This window comes from Emys orbicularis, chromosome 14 (genome assembly GCF_028017835.1).
Source record: "Emys orbicularis isolate rEmyOrb1 chromosome 14, rEmyOrb1.hap1, whole genome shotgun sequence".
NCBI classification, from domain to species: domain Eukaryota; kingdom Metazoa; phylum Chordata; order Testudines; family Emydidae; genus Emys; species Emys orbicularis.
This window is the reverse complement of record NC_088696.1, coordinates 20,942,845-20,969,214: the sequence shown is the minus strand read 5'-3', so window position 1 is coordinate 20,969,214 and position 26,370 is coordinate 20,942,845. Positions and strand designations below refer to the sequence as shown.

General features: G+C 42.1%; 1 protein-coding gene across 1 annotated transcript in view; it reads left to right on the top strand.

The window, feature by feature from the left end:
- Positions 1-26,370, top strand: part of TDRD12 (tudor domain containing 12) — a 136,657-nt gene that overhangs the window by 33,014 nt on the left and 77,273 nt on the right. The window contains exons 14-17 of the mRNA XM_065416815.1: positions 5,769-5,896; positions 10,379-10,570; positions 14,684-14,812; positions 23,307-23,424. Coding sequence (XP_065272887.1) covers positions 5,769-5,896; positions 10,379-10,570; positions 14,684-14,812; positions 23,307-23,424 — 567 coding nt within the window. The remainder of the gene's footprint in view (positions 1-5,768; positions 5,897-10,378; positions 10,571-14,683; positions 14,813-23,306; positions 23,425-26,370) is intronic.

The window sequence follows — 26,370 nt, the reverse complement described above, 5'->3', positions numbered from 1 at the left end:
TCATTATAATAGATTTGAATGTTAGGTTTACTTACTAATTATTTGCAAATCTCAGCCCGTCTCTAGACTCTAGTGTAATACAACTGTGATTTTTTCCCCCCCATAAATGTTGTTGGGTTTTTTTTTAAAAACTAGATTGACTAGAGCCAGATATAGAACTACAGCTATGCAGCTACAACTGTTCACTTCATTCCTATTTTCCAAATTGTGAGACTTTCCTAAGCAGAGACTACTGTTTAGTCTACATAATGTGGTGATAATTTGTAGAAGTGGTGTATGTTTGGTTTTATATGTTGGCTGGATCCACATCTCTGCTTAGTGAAAGAGAGGGGCATATGACCGTAAGTCATCTTCTTACCTCCCTCCTATCCTAGGGCTGCTCGGGACAGAAATAGTTCCTCTTCAAGTGGTTGCAGATGTGTACTCCACTCTGTTGTGTGTGCACTCAGCTCATTGAAGCTAGAGACCTTTGCTTAGCAGTACACATAGGGGTGGTGCTCTGGCCCTCGTAGTCCCCTCCCAGGAATATATATAAGGGTGGCTCCAGCCCAAACCCCTTGCAGTTAATTTTTACCTCACAGTTTCTGAGAGACAACAATGAAATTGTCTGTAAATAGTTAGCACTACCCTTGTAGTTAGTGGCTAGTATTTACTTTAGGAATTATCCTGTTCGTTGCAGGGTTTTTTTGCTAAGCCCTCACCAGGGTTTCAGCACTGTCCTTTGTGTGGGGTGGCTATTCCAAAGAGCCAGCGTGGTGGTGGTTGTGTGTAGGAGAGGGGCATATAAAGAAAAGTGCTCCATTTGTCGCTCCATTAAGAAAAGGACTCAGATCACCCAGAGCTTGTGTTTAAAATAACACCTCATGGAGCAGGCTGTGAGGCCAGTTTTGCCGTCAGGGCCTTGTGTGGATTGCCAGGCCCATGAGTCTCCATAGCTGGTGTGTACCTCAAATAGGCTGCCAGATTCAGACTCTTCTCCTTGGGAAAGAAGAGAGTGGTCCCCTTCCTCTGATCCTTCAAGAACGAAAACTCATAACACTAGTTGGGCCCATTCTAGGGCTCAAAGAGACTCTTACTCCTCTTCCTCAGGAGGAGTGTGGGACACTGCCATCTTTTGCCTGGTGTCTCAGATAGAGCAGCGTTGTCTGCTTGGTCTCCAATACTGAGGCAAAACCAGACCTGCACCGTATTGTCAACTCCTGTGCTGTCTGCTGAATGGCCTTTGAATCCAGAACCAATGTCACTTTCAGCACCAATAGTCTCAACCCCGTTGGTCTACCAGGCAGCAGCTGACTTACTCTGTCTTTCCGTCTCGGACACTTCACTGATTCAGGAATCCTCTTCTGGAATGGTACTCCGATAGTCCTGACGTACCCTGGGTGGTTGCTTCAGGGAGACTTGCTAGAGAGGTGAACCTGGTCCCATCATTGGCACTGAGACATCCCTCTTCAGTACTGATACCATCTTCAGTGCCCACAACTTCACTAACCAAGATCTCGACATCTGCAGGACTGATTCCTGATCCAGCACCAACCCCCTCCTTGGTACCTGCTGTGACTCCAGCATCAGTCATCTTCCGCTACCAGCTGTTGCTACAGCTTTGGGTTTCCAGTCAGTGATTGCGCTGGCTACAGTATTGCCTTGATGCATCACTGGATCTCAAACAGAGTCGCGACATTTGGTAGCCCCAGCAGATTTGGTCCCTCTGTTAACGGTAGGCTATTTGGGGCGTTCTTCATAGTCCAGCTTGGGATCAGCTGTTGCTTCTTTGTCTCCTTCCAGGATTTGGTCTTGCAGATCCTCTAGACCTCCTATGAAGGACTGTCAGTGGTACCAAGATTGATCAGAAGCTAAGAGAGATTGGCTTGGTGCTTATTGGCCTCTGGTACAGTACTCATTTCCATATTGGCTGCCTTTGCATCCATGGACCGTTGCATGTTTTTAAAGATCTCAGTCGTATTCTAGACTGGGGTTCTCAATCTTTTTCTTTCTGAGCCCCTCCCCCACATGCTATAAAAACTCCAGGGCCCAGCGTGGGTGGGAGTGGCATTGTGGCAGGGACTTTGGGCATAGATGTAGTTTGACTTCTATTTTTGGGGTGGGGGCAGGGGCCAGCGGGGCTAAAGCCAGCTTCACATGGCGGGGTCCAAGGAGGGAGTGCCACCTCCACTCCCTGACTCACCTCAGCAGGCCACCCAGCCTGTCTGGGTAGGGGGGGGGGGGGTACAAACCAAAAATTATAACTCAGAGGGGACTCAGCTCAAAAAGTTTGAAAACAGCTTAGGGTGCAGGGAGGGGGTAGCTACGGGCTGTGTGCAGACAGAGGGGTAGCTCAGGATGCAGAGAGAGGGGTGTCTAGGGCTGTGTGAGGGCAAGGGGGTAGGTCAGGGTGTAAGGAGTGGGATATTGGGGGCTGTGTGCCTGGAGGGCTCCCCTGCCGTTCCGATTCCCAGAGGGCTCTGCCAGCTACAGAGCCGGGTCCCCACACCTGGGCAGCTCTTACTGGCTGCCTCTGTGGGAGCAAAAGGGGCTGGGAGCTGAGGAGCAGCTTCAACTCCAGGCACCAGCAGCAGCAGGAGACGAGGGAACGCTGTGGCTGCCTGCTCCATAGCACCAGCCAGATCAGCAGCTGCCTCGCACTGGCCGGCTCCACGTGGCCAGGGGGCAGGGAGAGAAGGAGATTGGGTGGGGGGAGCTGACCCCTGGACACTGCATTGTGTGAAAAAATACTTCCTTTTTGTTTGTTTTAAACCTGCTTCCTGTTAATTTCATTTAATGACCCCTAATTCTTGTGTTATGAGGAGTAAATAACACTTCCTTATTTACCTTCTTCACACCAGTCATGATTTTATAGACCTCGATCATATCCCCCCTTAGTCGTCTTTTCCAAGCTGAAAAGTCCCAGTCTTATTAATCTTTCCTCATACGGAAGCCGTTCCATACCCCTAATAATTTTTGTTTCCCTTTTCTCAACTTTTTCCAATTCCAATGTTTTTTTGAGATGGGGCGACCACATCTGCACGCAGTATTCAAGATGTGGGTGTACCATGGATTTATATAGAGGCAATATGGTATTTTCTGATTTATTATTTATCCCTTTCTTAATGATTCCCAATATTCTGTTTTTTTTTTTTTTTTTTTTTTTGGACTCTGCTGCACATTAAGTGGGTGTTTTCAGAGAACTATCTAAAGTGACTCCCAAGATCTTTTTTGAATGGTAACAGCTAATTTAGATCCCATCATTTTATATGTATAGTTGGGATTATGTTTTCCAATGTGCATTACTTTGCATTTATCAACATTGAATTTCATGTGCCATTTTGTTGCCCAGTCACCCAGTTTTGTGAGATCCCTTTGTAACTCTTCACAGTCTGCTTTGGACTTAACTATCTTGAGTAGTTCAAGACAGGAGGTTCAAGCCAATATTGTCCTTCCTGAATTTCCAACGCTGTAAGAGGAACAACTTTTGCTTGAGGATGAGGTTCTTGTTCCACCACCTCTGTCATCCTCCTCGCCAGATGACTCCACAGCCCTGGACTCATCCTTCCTGATTCTGGAAGACTAATGCTTATCAGGACCTTCAAAGGAGATATTGGCAGCTTTGTGTATCCAAGCTGAGCTTGTCCAAGAGCGCACCCGTAAGTTGCTGAACATTCTGCAGCCTTCAGCCCTTGGAAAGTTAGCCTTCCTGGAAAATGAGACTCTTGGAACTAGCAGAGTCCCTGTGGCACATGCCAGTGTCTGTGCCACCTACACCAAAACATACTGACAAATGTTACTACATCCCCAGGCAAGATTTTGAGTGTTTCTACTCTCACCCAGCTCCAATTTGCTTGTGGTGACTGTGACTAGTGAGCAGATTTATCAGGCAGATATGTCTATGCCTAAAGAGAAAGAGGCTAAAAAAAATTGACTTAATGGGGAGCAAGGCATTTTGCTAATCAGCAGGCATTTTTGTCTGAATATGACTTTGTAAATTGGAATGCATTGTCTCAGTTTAGAGATAAATTACCTTAAGATGGCAGGGAAAAGTTCAAGGCTTTTGTGGCAGAGGGCTGTTTTGTGGGGAAAACATCACTGCAGTCAATGTTTGCTGTGGCTGACACCTCATCCAGGGTTATGGCCTCAACTAAGACAATGAGGAGGGCTTCTTGACTGTAGAACTCGGGCATTGCTCTGCATGTGCAACTGACCATAGAGGACTTGCCATTTGACAGGCGATCTTTGTTTTCGGAAAAGACAGATGAAACATTACGTTCTTTTAAGGATTCCAGGGCCATGTCACATCCTTAGTAAAAATATATCACATCCAGCAGTAAAAATATATCATTATGGGCGTCTGCAACAAGAACACGTCCGTCCCTGCTCAAAGCAGTATTTTAAACAGCCTTCTTAGCCTGAAGGCAACACGACTTCTCCAAGTTAGCAAAATGTAAGCACTTCTGGCAGGGCCGCCATGTACGCAGTTCTTCAGAGGCAAAGTGACCTTGAGGCCACATCTGAAGTTTTCGTCCAAAGTACTTTTGCAGTTTCACCTTAACCAAGTTATTACCTGTATTCTTTCCTAAGCCACACTTGAATGCAGTTGAACAGCAGCTTCATATGTTGGATGTGAGAGGGTGCTTGGTGTTCTGTCTGGAAAGAACTATATCATTTAGTTTCTTACCTTGGCTTTTGGTCTCTTACGAGGATCGGATGAAAGGTCAGACGGTGTCTGACATGATTTCCAGATGGATTACTTTCTGCGTTACCATGGCTTATGAAGTGGCTCAAACCACTCCCCCACAGACTTTATGGGCTCATTCCACAAGGGCTCAAGCAACATTGATAGCTTTCTTCAGCAATATTTCAATTTTGGACATTTGCAGGGCTGCTACATAATCTTCCATGTATATGTTTGCCAAACATTATGTGATGACCATGGCATCTAGGTTGGATGCAAATCTGGGGAAGTCAGTTCTGCAGATATTGTTCAAATAGACTCTGAGCCCCACTTTCTATCACTACTGCTTGTGTTTCACCTGAGTGGAATACACATCTGCAACCACTTAGAGGAAAAAACAGTTACTTACTGGTACTGTTTTTTGAGATGTGGGTGCAGATGTGTATTTCACAACCCAACCTTTCTCCCTTCTGCATCAGAATTTCCAGCCTTGGGTTCCAATGTGAAGGTAGTGAGGAGGGTCGGGGCACCACCCCCTGTATATAGTCATGGAGGGGCTACTCAGGCCAGGGGGCATGAGCATTGCTTTGATGGGTACTGCTAAGTAAAGTTCCCTGGCTTTGATTCACTGGACACACTTAAGTGGAATACGTGTCTGCATCCATGTCTCAACGCTAACAGCTCAGGTATTTGTAAATAACTCTTTTTCCTGGCATACTGCTCTTAGTTACTTTGGTTGTTGTATTCCCACCACATCCCTCCCATCACTCCATTCCTGACATGCACCTGAGGTGGGGAGAGGGAGTGGGTGGCATAAGGTCACCTATTGTGGCTTTACATCACCCAAGAATTGCCCTTCAACAGGGGGCAGGATTCTTTAGGATAATTTTTCAGCCATTTTGTCCTGCCAGACCAGGAGCCAAAGATTGAGACTATGGACTATATAAAAATGGTTTGAAAAGATTAATAATTGCTATTAATCTCAAACAAAATGCCCCAATGTTATGATTATAGTAATGTTTTAATTGTATTAATATAGTATTTTTGAAAATAGAAAACATTACAAATCAAAGATGAATGTTAACTCTTTTCTTCTAAAATATAGGTGAAGTGATTGTAACTACACCACACAGCCTTTTGAGACTGCTTGAACACCATAGCTTATTCTTTCTTAGACTTTGTCATCTTGTTTTTGATGAGGTTGATAACTTGTTCTCTGAAGCTAGCAAACAAGTGAGTATGGTATACATTCAGATAATACACTACTTCAGTAATATATAACTTAAAAGCCTTTAAAGGGGTTGAGGACAGTGTATAAATATGAAATTTGTATAAAAAGAAAAATTATAGCCCATGATGTAATGCCTAAGTGTGGCATGAATTTAAAAAAAACAGCCCCTGGATGTGAAGACATATTACGTGGTTTAAAACAAAGAAACAAAACCCAAACTGCTTTTGCTGCTAAATCTCCACCAATTTTGAACAATGGGTTTCTTTTTCAGATAAAGCAAACGCTTATGTGGGTTTCTCCCCACACCTCTCTCCCTTCTCTTTCCCTTCCACCTTATTCTTGCTGTTCCTCACTACTCTCAGAAGAGTTATGGGAGACCCTCCACTCCTCCAAAGATCAGCTGCTTTTTCAGTGTGGTGGCTACTGACTCTGAAGAGTAGAAAAGGAAATACCTAATTTATGGGACTAGCATGATGTCATCTTCTTAAGTAGACTACTTTCATTCCTGCTACAAGGACCTCTCTCCAGTAATTGTTCCATTGAGGTCTTTTCTTTGGATTATGACTGGCGGGCCCCTCAGTCTTCATAGCATACAAGGCAGAAATGAGTTCAATCAGACGTTACCACATACCGAATTAAGGCGGTCCAAAATCTCGGTTAGGAAACCTAAACATGTTTTTGCCTTTTGAAAGACATGTAGAAGAGTCCCTGTCTTCTACTCCCTTTCAGAATTCCAGTTTCAGGGGACTTAATTGTTGCGTCTTATACCTCTCAACTTTCTCCCACTCCAGTATCCTCCAAAAAAGTATGAGTCCCCTCTTCTGTCGGCTAAGGGTAGACAAAGGCTAGCTAGCTATCAAGAACTGAACGGTGCAAACCTCAAGAGTCTTCTAGCTTAATTATTTCCTAGAAACAGGCCCTTATACCCTGTCAATGTGCATGTTTTTTTTTCTCCAGCTCTTTATTGGAGGGGAAGTGTTTTCCAGGCAGAGGAGCCTTTTTAACTTCCTATGAGCGGACTTAACCTTAAAGTTTTTCTTTGGAACTGGCAATATTGGACATTGTTCTTGCTCAACAAAGCAGGATCCCCAGAAAGAGACTCTTGCAGGGTATGAGCCTGTCTTCCTATCTTTGTATTGAGGGAATTATGGAGTTCTCGTAGTACCCAGATGCTAATCTCTCTTTAAGGATAGGTTACCAGAAAGTGCTATAAGGCCAGGAGGTCATTTCCCTGCTTAGGTCCTGTGGTGACTGAGGCTTCTTTAGTCAGAAGTTTTCAATGGAAGTGGAAGGCAGTGTATCTTTAAAAGGTCTCTGTGACAGAAAGATGGTAGAGAGATTCAAGAAAGAAAATAGCTTTAAGCGCATCTTAGCCAATTCTTGAGTTTTCTGCACATAGATTTTTTTGGTACCTAATTACAGATGTGCAAGCAAGGTATCCTTAGTGGGTTCTATGTATCAAAGACAATTGGGATTGCCTTTGCCTACTATTAAAATTGTTCCATATATTTATAGACTTCATAAGTTTATGTCCTTTAAAAATACCATCACATAATTTCCACTTTTGGTTGGGATCTTAATGTGTGACATGTTAGAACTTTCTGGTCTTCTGAAGTACTGTCTGTTGGACATGAACTTTTCCTCATTTTCTATTCAAACTGCCACTGCTGGCAGTTGACTAACTTGGGCATCATTGTGGACAGCTCAGTCAATTGAATGTAGTTGAAGAAAGCAAAGAAAGTGTTAGATCCATAGGGAAGTGGATGGAGAATATTAAAAGTTTATAATGCCCGGTATGGCCTCAGAATATTGTGTGCAGTATTCGATACCTCATCTAAAAAAAGATATTGCCACAATATGTGGTGGGGAAAAAAGGTATGCCACCCTTGTATTTTCCTGATTCTGAGATGTCACCAGGGCTACATTATTGTTCTGTACTGCCAGAGTGGAGGATAGACTTTTTCCCCGAGTATCTTTATTATTCTAATAAAATGTTGACAAACCTTGGCTACTCAGAAGCATTTTTTTCTACTCAAGGCATCATGGTCTTGATGGAAATTGGGAGTGGTAACACTTGGGGTATTTCACCTATTTTTTACACTGTAGCATTATAAGTGTTCCATATAGTGAATTGCATTGGAATGTCTCTGCACCAGTTTAAATGTCAAAGTTAGTCAAGTGAAAGTGAAGGGTCCCAAGCTGTCCCTGCTCCCTAAAAAAGCACTGAATTATATGGACATGCTTTTTCCCTGTCTCAAATTCCAGGTTGGTTCAGCACTGGCCTGTTTTGTCTCCTGTGCGGGTTGTTTTCCTGTGGTAGCAGCATGCCAGAAGCTCACCTTACTTCACCACTGTGATATTGCATATGCACTCTCTTGTCTAGCCTCCGGGTGGCTCCCTCCACCTTGCTAATTACTTGTACTTGTCCACTATTAACTATCTCCCTACTAGAACTTCTATGTTTGCTGACCCATGTCTTTGGGTTTTTCAGATCCTTCTGGAGTGTCACTTGCCACTCTGTCCTGGCCTCCACGTTCCCCAGACGCCAATAGTTCCTTCTGTCAGGGTCATCCTCTTCTCAGTAGCTTTCTCTGAAGGAACCCTCTTATAGTCTTTTTTTGTTCTTCATCTAAGGAGGACCCTATGAGATGCTGCCCTGGACAGCTCTTTATAACTTCTTCTGGAGACCATCGGAGACCCAGATTCCTACCATGGTGTAGATACTTAGTGTTTAGCAACAGTGGTATCTGGTGGTCCAGGGGAGATAACATGAAGATTTTTCTTCAATAAATAATAGCTTTTTTATTAACAGGGTTTTAGAAGGTGTCTCAAGGATAGGCTGTTTAGCAGAGCCACACTGGTTCTTTCCCATTTTTGAAGCTATCATTTTTGTCCTTTTTGAAGCAGACCTTTTATTGACAGTTGCTTCTTCAGTGGGATTTGTCTTAAGTTTGGATAAGCTATTCTTTTGAGTCCTTGGGAGAAGTATTGCTTAAATTTTAAAGGGACACCAACTTGAAGTCTAATCAGTTTCATCAGATGAATTTGGAATAATTTCACGTCTCTGAACCCCTTGCCAACTTTCATGACACTTGCATTTTAAAGATGTTTTTCTCTGCCTTTTTTCATTGTGAAAGACCCATATAAACTTGAGGGGAAATGTTGAAGCTGGCTATCTATAAAGAGCTTTCAGATGTACAAATAAATTGGAGAGAAATGTTTTTCTTTAATCTTTGAGTTACCTACTTTTGTTACCGGTACAAATTAGCATAAGTTTTCCATGTAGAATTGTAATTTTTAAATTTTCAGTAACAACCTGTTCTTAAACACTAGTATCACCCCCCACCCACCCCGGTAAATTAGACATTTTTAAGCATGCATACTTGTTAGTATTTTAGTCAATCCTTGTTCTTCCTATATTGTGCCCTGAATGGAGTACGTTTTCTCTTAGAAATTTTTTTCCATTCATTGGATATTAAATAAGCACCTGCTTTTGTCCTGATTCATATGAGAGTTTTTAGAAAGTGCAGTTGTATTTTTGGACGGATGCAACAAAGATAAAACAGGCCCTAAAACTTTCAATGCCATTTGACTTAAACTGTAATCTATAGGTATGTGAGCAGGCTGGTTGTCTGCAGCCAAAAGTTTGTAAGGTGTTATCCAACTACAGAGGTCTCTTAGCTTTATGAATTTCACAGGCTAATACATGTGCACTAGAGACTTGCAAAGAGTAGATTCATCTCTCCCCACAGATTTTTGTGTGTTAGTAATAGTTTATCCTGTAATATCAAAGGATGCCTTTTTTCTAACAAGATTCTCCAAGTGGCTCACTAAAGTAAGCCTTCCACTTAACAGATGTAGCAAACAGTAAGCTACCTGTATTGATTATGGGCTTGTGTACACAGTGCATTAGTCTGCACCAGAGGAGTGTAAATTCGAGTGCTCGCTAGCGTGTTGCAAACTAACTGTTCCATGTGGACCCTGCTGGTGTACACTAAAAGTCCCCCCTAGTGAGTGCTAATGTAGTCTCAACACACACTAGGAAACTTTTTGTGTATGCCAGCAGGGTCCACATGGGACAGTTAATGCAGGACATGCTAGTTGCGCACTAGAATTTACATCCCTCTAGTGTGGACGTTGTGTAAACAAGCCCTATTCCTGTTCATAGGCTGAGAGAAGAGGGACTTATTACCAGGCAGAATTATTCACTGGTAATATTTTGTCTTTTTACTCTCTTCTCACATACTAAATATCCACTTTCCCCTCTGTTTCAAGATGCTGCTTGACCCAGTATTTGTACTATAAAAAATAGCCCTTCTTGCTTTGGAAGTATCTAACAGGGAAGAGGTGTATGGGTGCTTATATATGAATAGCAATTCTTTTGCTTTCTTGCTGGATCAATGCTACTTCCACTGACTTTTTCTGGTCATAGAACGGAACAAAAGAAAATTTGCCAAAAAGAAATTCATACTCCTGTTTTATAGATACTTACTATATTAGAGTATTACAAGAAAACAATTACTGTTGAAGAGCGGGAATCGGCACCACATCAAATTGTTGCTGTTGGAAGTCATTGGAGTAAACATCTAGAACATTTAACAAAAGAGTTCATGAATGATCCTTACATTGTGATAACAGCTATGGAAGAAGCTTCCATATATGGAAATGTGCAACAGGTAAAAACCCAGAGATTATGCTGTTCTTCCAAGTTGAAGTTGTTTAGTGGGATTCTTTAATTTATATTTAGTGGCAGTTTGCATTACATTGACAAGTTATGTGCGCACATGTATCTATTTTATTTGATCAAAAATAGGAAAACATTCTATAGTTTTACCATAGTAGGATGTAGAAAAGATAACAAGGGAAGTTTATTTCTGAAATGGTAACAGAAGAAAACTTCAGAATATATGCAAAAATGTGTACATTCAGTGTTTAATTTGAGATTTTAATAGTACAAAATCTGTAGATGGATTGCTGAAAATTTCTACAGCTATGCTTTGTAGGGGCTACGCGCTACAGATAAGGTCTTTCATTATTATTTATGACTTTAAAGTTACCCTAACTGAAACTTATTTCTGCTAGCCCAGGGGTGGCCAACCTGAGCCTGAGAAGGAACCAGAATTTACCAATGTATATTGCCAAAGAGCCACAGTTATGTCAGTAGCCCCCCATCAGCTCCCCCACCCCACTCCCAGCGCCTCCCACCCACCGGCAGCCCTGCTGATCAGTGCCTCCCCCTCCCTTCCCGCACCTCCCTCCCCACACCTCCTGGTCAGCTGTTTCGTGGTGTGCAGGAGGCTCTGGGGAGGGGGGAGAGGCAAGGGCACTGCAGGCTCAGGGGAGGAGGCGGGAAGGGGTGGAGTGGGGGCAGGGCTTGTGGCAGAGCCAGAAGTTGAGCAGTGAGCACCCCCCCCCCCGGCACATTGGAAAGTTGGCGCCTGTAGCTCCAGCCCCAAAGTCAGTGCCTATACAAGGAGCTGCATATTAACTTCTGAAGGGCCACATGTGGCTCCAGAGCCACAGGTTGGCCACCCCTGTTCTAGCCTAAATTCCCCTTGCACTTTCAGTTGTATGTAATATTCACTTTTTTCCTATTTTCTAACTTTTGTTCAGTGTTCTGTTTTATTTATTTAGATATGACACATGGGGGAGGAAATGCCTATCCAGAGCACTAGACACCCTTAACATAATTTTAAAAATACGATCAGCTTCCCCCAACACAAATAACCAGCAGTGACATTAAATCAAACAGTATTTCAAGATATTTACTAGGGCTGTCAATTAATTGCGGTTAACTCACACGATTAACTCAAAAAAATTAATCGCAATTAATTGCAGTTTTAACCACACAGTTAAACAAGAGAATACCAATTTAAATTTACTAAATATTTTGGATGTTTTTCTACATTTTCATATATATTCTGTTGTAATTTAAATCGGTGTATATTATTTATTACAAATATTTGCACTGTAAAAACGATAAATAGTATTTTTCAATTCACCTCATACAAGTACTGTTGTGCAATCTTTGTCTTGAAAGTGTAACTTACAAATGCAGATTTTTTACGCAACTGCACTCAAAAACAATTAAATCCTTAGATCCCACAAGTCCACTCAGTCCTACTTCTTACTCTGCCAATCGCTAAGACAAACAAGCTTGTTTACATTTACAGGAGATAACGCTTCCCTCTTCTTGTTTACAATGTCACCAGAAAGTGAGAACAGGTGTTCGTATGGCACTTTTATAGCCGGCATTGCAAGGTATTTATGTGTCAGATATGCTAAACGTTCGTATGCCCCTTCATGCTTTGGGCACTATTCCAGAGGACATGCTTCCATGCTGACGACACTCGTTAAAAAAAAAAGTGTTAATTAAATTTGTGACTTTACTCCTTGGGGGAGAATTGTATGTCCCCTGCTCTGTTTTACCCGCATTTTGCCATACATTTCATGTTATAGCAGTCTCAGATGATGACTCGGCACGTTTTTCATTTTAAGAACCCTTTCACTGCAGATTTGACAAACGCAAAGAAGGTACCAATGTGAGATTTCTAAAAATAGCTACAGCACTCGACCCAAGGTTTAAGAATCTGAAGTGCCTTTCAAAATCTGAGAGGGATGAGGTGTGGGGCATGCTTTCAGAAGTCTTAAAAGAGCAACACTCTGATGCGGAAACTACAGAACTTGAACCACCAAAAAAGAAAATCAGCCTTCTGCTGGTGGCATCTGACTCAGATAATGAAAATGAACATGTGTCAGTCTGCACTGCTTTGGATTATTATCGAGCAGAACCCTTCATCAGCATGGATGCACGTCCCCTAGAATGGTGGTTGAAGCATGAAGGGACATATGAATCTTTAGCGTATCTGGCACGTAAATATCTTGCGATGCTAGCTACAACAGTGTCATGAGAACACCTGTTCTCACTTTCAGGTGATATTGTAAACAAGAAGCAGGCAGCATTAGCTCTTGCAAATGTAATCAGACTTGTTTGTCTGAGCGATTGGATGAACAAGAGGTAGGACTGAGTGGACTTGAAGACTCTTAAAATTTTACATTGTTTTATTTTTGAATGCCGGTTTTTTGTACATAATTCTACGATTACAAGTTCAACTTTCATGATAAAGAGATTGCACTACAGTACTTGTATTTGGTGAATTGAAAAATACTATTTCTTTTGTTTTTTTTACTGTGCAAATATTTGTATTCAAAATAAATTGAGCACTGTACACTTTGTATTCTGTGGTGTAATTATGATAAATAGGATATCTCCATTTATTTATCTCCTAGAACGGGAAGGGACCTTGAAAGGTCATCGAGTCCCGCCCCCTGCCTTCACTAGCAGGACCAAGTACTGATTTTGCCCCAGATCCCTAAGTGGCCCCCTCAAGGATTGAACTCACAACCCTGGGTTTAGCAGGCCAATGCTCAAACCACTGAGCTATCCCTCCCCCCGTATTGAAATTAATATATTTGAAAATGTAGTATACATTCAAAAATATTTAAAATAAATGGTATTCTATTGTTGTTTAACAGCGCGATTAATCACGATTAATTTTTTTAATCGCTTGACAGCCCTAATATTTACAAATACCAGCAGTTATCCATACCCTGTTCCCTAAAACCTGGATGAAAAGATGGGCATTGCAGGGTTCCCTGAAGGTCAGCAAACCTGGGATTTTTTGGATCAAGGAGAACGTGAATTTTAAAGTTGAGGGCTCCTTGCAGAGAATGTCTGCTAGTAGCTCCCTCTTTTATATTGAGGAGACTCCAGCTCCAGAGCCTCTGCTGACTGTCACTGCATATTGTTGTGTTATGCAAGGTGCAGTTCTGTCCCATATTTGGTTTCATTTCAGGGAAGGAATTGGCATACTTAAAGTGCATTCTAGGTTTAGATGTATTACTAATTCCATTGATTTTAAATATAGGAAATGTCACTTGAATCAGTAATACAGGTCTGTCGCATCTTAAGTGCATTTAACATGCGCGATTTCAACTTTACACGGTCGGCAAAAACAAAAAAAAGAGAAAAACAACAGTTTTAATACTATACCTGTAGTGCAGGTGATTTCGCCCGCCATTGAACTCAATGGGGTTTTGGCTATACGCGGTTTTCGCTTTACGCGCTAACCGCGGAATGGAACCCCCGTGTAAGATGAGACAGACCTGTACCTCCAAAACCATAATGCATTCTAAGTGCACCTTCTGTATGTGAATAGAAGTGATGTTTGTACAGCCTGTGCACTATTGCAAAAAGTGGAATGAGCTGAGGTGTTGTTGTTTACCGTTTGTAGATATGAACATTTTGAGGATATCGAGCAACTATTGTATATAGTATAGATATGCCTTAATTGTGTGTAAAAGAATGCATTATCTGTATAGTTACATAAATAGTTACGATACAAAGGTTTTATTGGCATGAATTTCGGAGGTAAATTAATAGAAGGGCAGGTACGGTGGTCAAAGGTGCATGATAAATCAATTTATCACATGCATATTGCCTTCATGTATGTGGGTGGGTGGTGGCTGTGTGTACCACATATTATGTATTTGTCATGGCAATATTGCTACCAGCTAAACCATCTTATTTACAACAACTCTGTAGTACAGCATCTAGGATTAGATAGGTGCAGCTTTATAACTAGTATTGATTTATGCTTTTTGTTTCAGGTAGTATTAGTACAATATATACATGCACAAAATGCTCTGAGAAAGCACAGGTATATAACAAAATGGTAGTATGTTATGAGGCTTCTTTGTTCTAATTGACCTTTTGTCACTTTTATAAGGTGGTGCAACTTTGCTTGAACTGTGAGAGAACCTCTGTATTACTCCAGATACTGGATTTTACTCCCAGTAAAGCTCAAAAGACCCTGATTTTCACTAATTCTGTGGATGAAACAGAAATGGTCTATAAGGTAAGTATTACAGATATTTAACTATTAACCTATAATGTATGTACTGATGTGGAATGTGTTTTAAGTAGCAAGGTACAATAAGGCATAGTAATATTGTCTTGGTTTCTGAGCAGAGAGGAAGAGTTTGGACTTCTGGAATGGGTTTTTCACTTTGGGAGAGAAATGATGTTCTCTTCTCAGTTCCTTTGCTCAAACTTTCCAAAGACCTTTTTTAGCCATTTATGTAGTACAGTTGAGGTTTCCTAACACTGTCACATAATATCATGTTTTCAGTTGCAAAAGTTTGGCAAAGTTATAAGCCATTCAGGATGCAATTTTCCATGGTCGATCTCACTGAGATTGACACTTTTGTTATGGCGGTAAGTTTTAGCAAAAGTTGTTTCCAAGAATGATTCGGAGAAAGTGTTTGGTTCTGTTTTGCCCATGTTCAGTTCTAACAGCCATTTCACTGAGAGTCCACATAAAAATTTGGCTATGTTAAATCTCTGAAAATTGCAATTTATTGGCAACCTTTGGCAGGTGGCTTGCCACGTAGCACCCTGGCAGGCCGGACCGGTTTGTTTACCTGCCACGACCGGATACAATTGATGTTAATGACAAGAGGGAAGGAAATATTTAGATAAGTAAAAAGGTATTCTAGTCAGCAGGGCCTGATGAAATGCATCCTAGGGTCCTTAAGGAAATAGCTGAAACAATTGCTAACGGTTCTGAGATTATCTTTAAGAACTTACGGAAGATGGTAGCGGTCTGAGAGGACTGGAGAAGGGCAAACATAGTGCCTATCTTTAAAAAGCTGAACAAAGAGGAATTATCAACCAGTCAGACTAACTTTGATACCTGGAAAGATACTGGTACAAATTCTTAAGCAAATATTTTGTTAGCACCTAGAGTATAACAGGGTTATAAGGAATAGCTAACATGAATTTGTCAAGAACAAATCATGCCAAACCAACCTAATTTCCTCCTTTGACAGGGTTAGTGGATGGGGGAAGCAGTAGATGGGATATATCTTCATTTTAGTAAGGCTTTTGACACAGTCCCACATGACATTTTCATAAGCAAGCTAGGGAAATGTGGTCTAGATGAAATTACTATAAGGTGGGTGCAAAACTGTTTGAAAGACCACACTCAGAGTAGTTATCAATGGGTTGCTGTCGAATTAGGGGGACATACTGGTGGGGTCCCATAGGGATATGTCCTGGCTCAGGTACTATTCAGTATCTTCATTAGTGATTTGAATAATGGAATGGAGAATATGCTCATAAAATTTGTGGATGACACCAAGCTGGGAACAGTTGGCACTTTGGAGGACAGGGTTAGAATTCAAAATCATCTTGATAAATTAGAGAATTGGTCTGAAATTAACAAGATGACATTCAGTAAAGACACTTGCAAAGTACTACACCTAAGGAAAGATCAAAATCACAACTACAAGATGGGAAATAAGTGGCTAGATAGTAGTTCTGCTGAAAAGAATCTGGGGTTTATAATGGATCACAAATTGAATACAAGTCAACGATGCGATGCTAATATAATTCTGGAGTGTATTAATGGGAGTGTTGTATGTATGACATGGGAGGTAACTGTTCTGCTGTACTTGGTACTAGTGAGGTCTTTGAGTGATGTCACTGTGGGTGCTCCACTTCAGGTGTTCGTGCACCCCTGTGCTCGTAATTGGAGATTTGTGGTAGCCGTGTCCAGTTGTCTCACATGTGTGGTTCCCCTTTCACGTGACTTCAGGTGGTTATCTGGTGCTGTACGCCCACCCCCCACTCAGTTCCTTCTCTACTGCCTTTGGCTTGAGTCAGAGAAGCTAGCCAACACCTCAGCGTCCTTTACTATTAGCAAAGTTTTCGCTAGTTAGACGTAGTTTCTTAGTTGTTATAGCTAATATTCTTCCACGTTAATTTTCTTTTTGAGGGGGAAAAAAAATCTTTCCCCTTAGATTAGAAGATAGCTTTCCAGTTGGTATCAGTTAGAGTAGAAATTTTAGTTTTCCCTCTTGGGGGGGGAAACACTCCTCTGAGGGGAATGGCCGGTTCCCTGGGCTTTAAATGCTAGCTCACCTGCAGACTTTCAATACCTGTCTCAGATGGACACTCAGTGTTTTTGCTGCCTCGGCGAGAGACACGTTCCTCAAAAGTGCTTGCACTGTCGCAACCTAAAAGCCCGGACCAGGAAAGCAAGAGACCTACAATTCAAAATCCTTCTCAGGGAGAAGTCTCTCTGTCCGGCCTCTAAGCCCAAAACAAGGACACCTTCAGGACAGAGGTCACCCATGGCAACCTCTGACAGGGTCCCTGCTTCCACGGATCAGACTCAGGACCACCTCGCTAAGAAGGTGGCGCAAAAAAAAAAAAGTGAGTCACCACGTCTCCATCCCGGGAATCAGCCAAGAAATAGCATTTCTCAAATGGGTAAACCCCATTGGTACCGACCTTTTCTGTGTCCAAAGTTGTGGGACCTTCAGGTACCATGGGTACCAGGAGAGCAAAAGACCCCAAGCGGGCTAGCTGTGATACAGGCAATAAGAGGAAACTGAAACCCCATGCTATCAGCACTTCCGCAGATGATGGCGTCACCTAGTGCTGGCACCACTCACTTGGTGCACTCACCGCACCGACAGTCATGCTGCAATAGTTGGTACTGACTGCTATGACTTCAACGGTACTGATTCCACCAACATGGCAGCAATTCCTGTGTCAAAAAGACCTCGTTATCATCTCGATGCCATAGTCTGCTATTCTCGGTACCGACGTTACTCCAGCACGCTTGGTACTAAGCCACCTCATCACTCTGCCTCGATCTGTTTCCCCCATTCTCAAGTGATGAAGAGGATGAAGGGGAAATATGCTCTCCACAACATTCTTCCCCCGTTCATGCTCTCATCAGACCAGATCGTCTGCACAGAAGATACTCTGCTGAACCTAAGGATCATCACTGGTATGGGCGTCCATGGATGCCACTGATGTCCTTTCCGACAGAGTGGCCATATTGGAGCCCATGGGTGGCATGCCCCCCCAACACAAACTTGCCAGCCCACCCAAAGTGAGCACACATCATTCACCTTCATCTTTGGTACCAGGACCATCCGAACCTACAGAACAGGGGGTTGAAGAGGAGGAAGAATTCTCTGACCAGGAGACGACACCAGCAACCCACTACTCCTCATCTTCCCCCGATGACCCCATCATGCCACCACCTCCCAATACGGGAGATGATTCCAAACAATTTCAGGACCTTTATAATAGAGTTGTGAGCTCACTGGTAGTTTCACTGGAAGAAGTCCAGGAAGCATAGCATAAACTCCTAGACATTTTACAGACATTGACCTCGTCCAAAATAGCTCTTCCCATGAGTGATGCGATTATGGAACCAGTTAAGTCAATCTGGCAGACTCCAGCAACAATCCCACCTACTTGCAAGAGGTCTGATTAAAAAAATATTATGTGCCTGCGAAGGAAACAGAGTTCCTCTTCTTGCACCCAATGCCAAATTTTTTGGTTGTGGATGCGGTCAGTGAACGGGGCAGACAACAACACCCCAAAAATACACCATATGACAGGGATTGGAAGAGACTCTATCTTTTTGGCCGTAAGGCATACTCTGCCACTCTACACCTCAGGATTATGAAGCATTACTCGCCAAGTATGACCACAGTAACTAACTACTCCAAACTCTCAGAATTTATTGAATTTATTCCTGAAGAGAAAAAAGAACAATTGAAGTCCTTTCTTTCAGAAAGGCATCTCATCACCAGGACTGCATTACGGACCGCCCTGGATTCTGCAGACACGGCAGCCAGGTCCGTAACCACTGTGGAAGTGATGCGAAGGGCTTCTTGGTTATACCTTTCTGGATTTCTCAGAGAGGTGCAATTGATGCTTGAAGATCTGCCATTTGAAGGACCAAAACTCTCTGCAGCCAAAACAGACAAGTCCCTTCACATGCTCAAGGAATTGAGGGCGACACTGAGATCCCTAGGCATCTATATACCTGGGACCAAGAAAAGACAGGGTAAATACTATAACCCACAGAGATTCCGGTTCACTTCTTATACACAGCCCCACAGACAATATGAACAACAGGGCCGAAAACAGAGACCTACAACGAGGCGACACCTCCCACTGCCGTCTGCTATGTCTCAACAACCAACATCTAAACAGCAAATTTGAGACTTTGGTCGAGGGTCTGAGATCCCCCCCCCACATCTTTCAGTGTTAGAACCACCGATCATCTCCCAACCATTTGGAGATTAACTCCTTTTTAACCAATCTGGCAGTCCATCACAACACTACCGCCAGTGCAAGAACTAGAATAAATTGGAGCCTACCTCAATTCTCCTGAGGCGACGCCCTCTCTACCACAACAACAATTCCTAACTTTAACCAATCTGATGACGAAAGTGATGGCAGCTATATGGCGCAACAGTTGCAGACAAGTCCTGGCAGTTACCTGCAGACTGTTTAGTGTTGTGGAGATCAAACATGCAAGACTACACATACAGTATCTACAATCCTCGCTCCGGACAACCTTTATCCTGCACAGACACAATATAAACAAACACCTCACAATCAGGGCCGGCTCTAGGATTTTTGCCGCCCAAAGCAAAAACAATTTTGGCCGCCCCCCCCGTTTTTTAATTACCCCACCCCCGGCCCCGCCTCAACTCCGCCCCTTCCCCAAATCCCCAGCCCTGCCTCCTCCCCCCAGGCTCTCAAGCCTAGGAGGGAGGGGGAGGGAAGAGGAGCAGCGGCGCGCGAATCGGCTGTTTGGCATGCCGCGGCTGCTCGGGATCTCCCCCTCCCTCCCAGGTTTGAGAGCCTGGGAGGGAGGGGGAGAAGCGGCGCGCGAACCAGCTGTTTCGTGCGCCGTGGCACGTGAGTGGCAGCAGCAGCGGAGGTGAGCTAAGGCGGCCGGGGCACATTTTTAGGGGTGGCATTCTGGCGCCGGCCATGCCGCCCCTAAAAATGTGCCGCCCCAAGCACCAGCTTGTTTTGCTGGTGCCTAGAGCCGGCCCTGCTCACAATGCCAAACAAGATAAAATACTCCCAACTCTGGTGAACACAACCAGACAACGTCTGCATGGGGTGCCTTTTGTACAGAATCCCCCAACAATGATCATCATAACAGACACGCTATTCGTAGGTTGGGTAGCACATCTGAACTCACATTTTATCCAGGGCTGTTGAGTCCCTTCTGCACATAAATATTTTAGAACTATTAGCCGTTCACAATTTGTACTCCCACTTCTTACCCATCACCAAAGACAAGACCATATAAGTCCTCACAGACAACTTGGCATGCATCTTTTATGTAAACAGATAAGGGGGGGAGCACTCTCACACTCCCTATGCATAGAAGCCATACAGTTCTGGCACTGGTGCATCACACACACGATCCACCTCACAGCATCATACCTACCTGGATGCCAAAACACCACAGCAGATGCACTAAGCAGGAATTTTTCTCAGGACCACGAGTGGGAACTGGACACGTGTGCTACACTATGTATTCATATAGGAAGATCTGGATGACCTTGTAAACTGGAGTAATAGTAATAGGATGAAATTTAATAGTGAAAAGTGCAAGGTCATGCATTAATAACAAGAATTTTGGTTATAAATTGGGGACACATCAGTTGGAAGTAACAGAGGAGGAAAAAGACCTCGGAGTATTGGTTGATCACAGGATGACTATGAGCCGCCAATGTGATATGGCCGTTAAAAAAGCTAATGCGGTCTTGGGATGCATCAGGCCAGGTATTTCCAGTAAAGATAAGGAGGTGTAGGTACCATTATACAAGGCACTGGTGAGACCTCATCTGGAATATTGTGTGCAGTTCTGGTCTCCCATGTTTAAGAAGGATGAATTCAAACTAGAAAAGGTACAGAGAAGGGCTACTAGGATGATCTGAGGAATGGAAAACCTGTCTTATGAAAGGAGACTCAAAGAGCTTGGCTTGTTTAGCCTAACCAAAAGAAGGCTGAGGGAAGATATGATTGCTCTTTATAAATATATCACAGGGATAAATATCAGGAAGGGAGAGGAATTATTTAAGCTTAGTACCAATGTGGACACAAGAACAAATGGATATAAACTGGACATGAGGAAGTTTAGACTTGAAATTAGATGAAGGCTTCTAACCATTAGAGGAGTGAAGTTCTGGAACAGCCTTCCAAGGGGAGTAGTGGGGGCAAAAGACATATCTGGCTTCAAGACTAAGCTTGATAAGTTTATGGAGGGGATGGTATGATGGGATAGCCTAATTTTGGCAATTAATTGATCTTTGATTATTAGCAGGTAAATATGCCCTATGGTCTGTGATGGGATGTTAGATGGGGTGGGATCTGAGTTACTACAGAGAATTCTTTCCTGGGTGCTGGCTGGTGAGTCTTGCCCACATGCTCAGGGTTTAACTGATCATCATATTTGGGGTCGGGAAGGAATTTTCCTCCAGGGCAGATTGGCAGAGGCCCTGGAGGTTTTTCGCCTTCCTCTGCAGCGTGGGGCACGGGTCACTTGCTGGAGGATTCTCTGCACCCTGAGGTCTTTAAACCACGATTTGAGGACTTCAATAACTCAGACATAGGTTAGGAGTTTGTTACAGGAGTGGGTGGGTGAGATTCTGTGGCCTGCGTTGTGCAGGAGGTCAGACTAGGTCCCTTCTGACCTTAAAGTCTAAGCATTGGGGGTTACCAACAGTAGACCTTTTTGCAACTGCACAGAACGCCGCATGTCCGCAGTTTTGCTCCAGAGCAGGGCTGGGCCTTTACTCATTAGGCGATGCCTTCCTTATAAAATGGGACGCTCCCACCCCTCTCCTAGCGCGGGTGCTTCACAAGATCAGACTGGAAAAGTCCAAAGTTATCCTGATAGCCCCCACGTGGCCTCAACAAACCTGGTTCCCTTACACAGGCAACCTTAATTTTGCCACATCTTCACTTTTGAGTGTTTGACTTTTAAATCTCAACACTCTTTTCCAAGTGAGTTTTTGTATGTAATTTCATTTACAGTATGCACATAGTTTCTATTTCAAAAGATGACTAAAAATAGCAAAAGCACAAAGAACACGTAATCAGATATAGCATTCCTTTCTGAGCTCCAGCAAAACATTTTTATCTTCATATTTCCAGCCAAGTAGCATTGGTTTGTCTCATTCCCCAAGAACATTAAAACCCTTGTTTAAGGTTTCAGCTTGACAGTCACTCAGTCAGAATTCTCAGGCATCAGTCAAAAATCATATCCCCTAAGCCAGTGCAGTCCACCTGTCATTGCGTGGCTTCACGGGTCTTATTACATTTGAAAATAACCTCTGCATCTGAGACAAAACAGTGTGGCAACAGTAGTCCACTCGAGAATCTTAATCACGTAATCATAATCTCTATCTTTGTGAAATTGGGAGGTATAAAGTAGCTTTTAATGCTTTATGTAGTTGAGATAGGACATTTCAAATAGGTGACTTTTCAGTTAATCGTTCTTATATTTTTGCCATCTTAGTTTCACGTTCGACTGCTAGTAAGTGTTTTAAGCCATGTGTGCCAAAGCAGTTGAAAAATATTTTAAGTGGAATATTGTTAACAAAAATGTTGAAACAGAATTTTGTAGTACAGGTTGAAGTGGAATACTAATTCAAGAGGACCCTCTTTAAAAATTGATTATTTCAATTATTAAAAACGTGCTATTTAAAGAGATCCACTTTCCTGATTCAATCATTTGGCCTCTGGCAGCTGGCACTATTACAGTCATTTGTTTAATTAGTGCCTAGATAGAAAATTACTTGACATGCTACACATCTGTGCCTTGAGGTATCAAAAAGTAGCAGTGTGCTCCTTTTGACTGAGTAGAGTTTGAAAGGAAAAAATCTGAATGTGTAATAAAAAATTGCAGATAAAAATAGTAGCATTTATTTCATTATGTGATGCACCCCATGAGTGTTAATATATCTGGAAAATTGTTAAAATAGTAGTAGCAGAAAATCCTGTACATGCACAGGATGCAATTTTTAAATACTTTTGATAATTTGAGAGGGTTTTTTTTTCTAACTTTAATCAGAATGGAGGACTAAGTCCACAGAAAGTTGAAATCTTCTGTAGAAGCTATTTTTGGGTTACCCATGCACTCAAAAAACATCAGACATTTTAGTTGGTAAGACACCCATTTCTTCACAAAAATGTTTAAATAGAGTTCTGATCATTTTTATATCAGAGGATTGACTTTAAATAAGAAAAATACCATATTTATTTTAATAAACAAAAAGTCTGTTTACCTAAAAATGTTAAACTAAAGAATGATTGAAGTCAAAGTTATAAAGCAGAATTATTTCTAAATAGAAGATTTTGTGGGTACCCCTGTCACATATGAGCCCAGGAGGTATGCAGTGTACCAGTAGAACAAGAAGACTTTGTTTCAGCTAGAGTAATAATTGGTAATCAGATTTCATTTGTGTAGTATACTTCTGGAAAAACTCATAACTCTTATGTTTCATCATTAGGCAGTGGAGAGTAGTTCCATATTCTGCTTGAAAGTACACAAAGAAATTGAATTTCATTTCAAATATGCTGTAGAGCAATGGAAAAAAATTTTTAGTTCTGGCACCCATGTTGTGTTAGGTAAGTACATTCCTTTTTGAGTTTGTCATTTAAAATTTTTTGGGGTCTTTGCTATAACATTGTTTTTAAAGAATCTGTCTCCAGCCAGTGGTATTTCATAGTTGTTGAGTCTATATAAGAACTCATGGATAAATGTTTAATTTAGTTATGTTACTAAAATGAGAGAGCAGCTTAAGAATGCCACTAAAAGTTTCATTTGCCAGTTCTTGGCTATATGTCACTTTTTGTGTGTGGATCATGCACCACTCTAAATACTCATTTCTAGGTTATGCCAGATTTTCTACAGGAGGCAACTGGCTCTGAATTTGGGCAGTCTGGTGTGGATTAGTAACTCAGATAAAAGCTGCCTCATTCTCAGTGAAGCTGACTCAAGCTAGGGAAGCTCTTTGGTAGAGTCACAATATGGAGCCAGGAGGTACTTTTCTTCCCTTTGTCCCTTTTGTTTCACTGCTGGGCAACTTTTTATAGTGTACTTATTCTTACTGTCTTAAAGTTGAAGTCTTTCCCCCTGTTTTTTTAAAACAGTCTTCTTAGCCATTTATGTATTACAAAATGTTCATAGTGGTCTATGCTGAGCCTGGTTGCTAGTGCTCATACAAAAGCTTGTCCTTTGATCTCCTGGCTTGCACCTGGGCTTCAGCAGTTGTCTCCACACTTTATTTTAACAGGGAAAAAATCAGTCATTTGGATATCAAGCAGTTTGACAGTCAGAATCCTATGCATTCTCAAAAGCACACCTTTGAAAATAAAGGATTGCAAAGCTGTATTTTCATATACTCAAGAAGATAATTTGTGGCTTCATTAAGACAAGTAAAGATTAATTGGTAAAGTGTTTTGTCAACTATACCAGTAAAATGGGATGAATATCCTTGCTTTTCTTTTACTCTACTTCTACTCTGAAAATAGTCTCTTCCTTTTTAATCACAGTGAACAGTTCCAAAAACATTCTCTTTCTGCTTAATGGTTCTGGAGTCATGAAAGACAGAGAATGTTCTTATAAGAGATTTTTATTTGGCATTTGCTGGCTTCCAAGAACAATGTAGTCTCTTCCAGGGTGATGCTGTCATGACTAAAATCTCGATATCAAAAGTCTTCTAAAAATCATTTAAGTATCTGATACTTGCTGCAGTGTGACTTGCTTTTCCCAATAAACCTTCGTCAGTAATGCACTGGCAAGATAAATTGGAACTGACTTCCATCTAGATTGACTTTCTCAAGTGCCTTTTATGGGACAATTGAGGGATCTGTATAAAGACACTTGGAAACTCCTCATAGTTTGAGAGGATCTTGCCTCATAGCAACCAGAATATCAGAATTCAACAATCCAGGTTCAGATATTAGGCTTATGATTATCAACCTTCAATTCTTCATTTCTTTCAGATCTCTGGATTGAAAAGTACTATGCTTCTACAGTACAGTCTCCCTGAGTGGAGAACCAGAATTCAGTGCCCACCAAAGAAAATGTGACTCTAACCCAGTAGCCTTTCCCCATTAGGAGATGTCTAACATATTTCTTGATATTCTGGCCACCAAAACTCAAAACAGATGGGCGCAGAAAGTAATTTTCACATATCTAATTGAGATGCAAGAGAATCACACCACTTTTTTTTTTTTTTAAGCTCATCGTCTCTGTCCTCCATTGCAAAGAAATGTTTTGCAATTTTCCAGGCCATTCAGAAGTTCCAAAATTTTTGAATATCATCTCCTGTGCCTTCAGAAGAATGTTTTTCTATTTACTCTGGATTATTTGTGGAAGCAAAGATGACCAGAGACTTTCATGCAGTCTTTTCAATTAGTATGCTATAGCCGAGCGTGGCAGAACCCCCCTGACTCCTGCCTCTGCTAGGTCCACAAAGTCACTCTGAGACCCTGGGGTAGTAACCACTGGTGCAGTTTATTCACAGGCTTGTTCCCACCACTGCTTCACCATCTACAGTTGATGTTTCACCATCTGGAGGAGGGAAGAGCTACCTCCCTGCTTCCACTCCCTGTCTTTTCCCTTTCTTTCTGCTCCCCCCTTGGCTTCCTTCCCTTGAGGCTTTTATACAGCCCCAGGTTAATTAGGCAACAGCTCTCTCTGTTTCCCCAATTAGGGCCAGGTTATTTCCAGCCAGGTCTAATTTATTCCCCTAAATGGGAGCAGGCATGACAGAGGGCTGAATTAGCAACCTGTCACATATGCCTTAAAGTGATCCAGATAATTACCTGTTGTCCATAGATCTGAAGTTGTTGCATTCATTTTATTCTCTCCAAACAGTCTTGAATTCCTTCATTTTCTGATAGGTAACAAATATTAACCTTGGGCTTCCTTGCAGTCCCAACATCTGCTTTCCAGGTTACCTGTGATCATGGTCTTGTGACTGAGAAAAGGGTAACCAAATTTACCATTGCCTTGATATTCTCTATTTGGTCAAAACTTTCTTCGTTGAAATGGTCATGTACTTGTAGAAAAGGTCATGTTAGACATGTCAAGATCAAGTCAACCTCTAAGTGCAGGTTTTGGTTTGTTTGAGGTTTTCTTTGTTTGTTTTTTAACTTTTTTGAGGAGGGAGTGAGGGAAAAGGGGAAACGAGAACTCTCATTCAAAAATAGCAGAAATACAGGAGTATGCCAGAGAGACTCCCATTTTGTCTACAAATTTCTAAAAGCACTAAAAGAGACAGTTGCTACACCTCCTCATGATGATAGCTTTCTTTTAGGGCACAGACACATAGGAACTTCCTCAAAGACTGCTGCAATTTTTTCTTCTTCAGAGCAGGAGTTTCTAGCACCAGAATCTGGATTTAGCATTCCCAAAGAACATTCATATTTCATCAAGCTTCCTGATTGCCCAGATGTTGTACCTAGATGGGAGTCCATCATCAAAAAAAGGAGTTTAAGCATTAACTGTCACACGCAAAGCAGCTGCCAAGATAAGAACTTGTTTCCAGAAAAACTATTCCACAG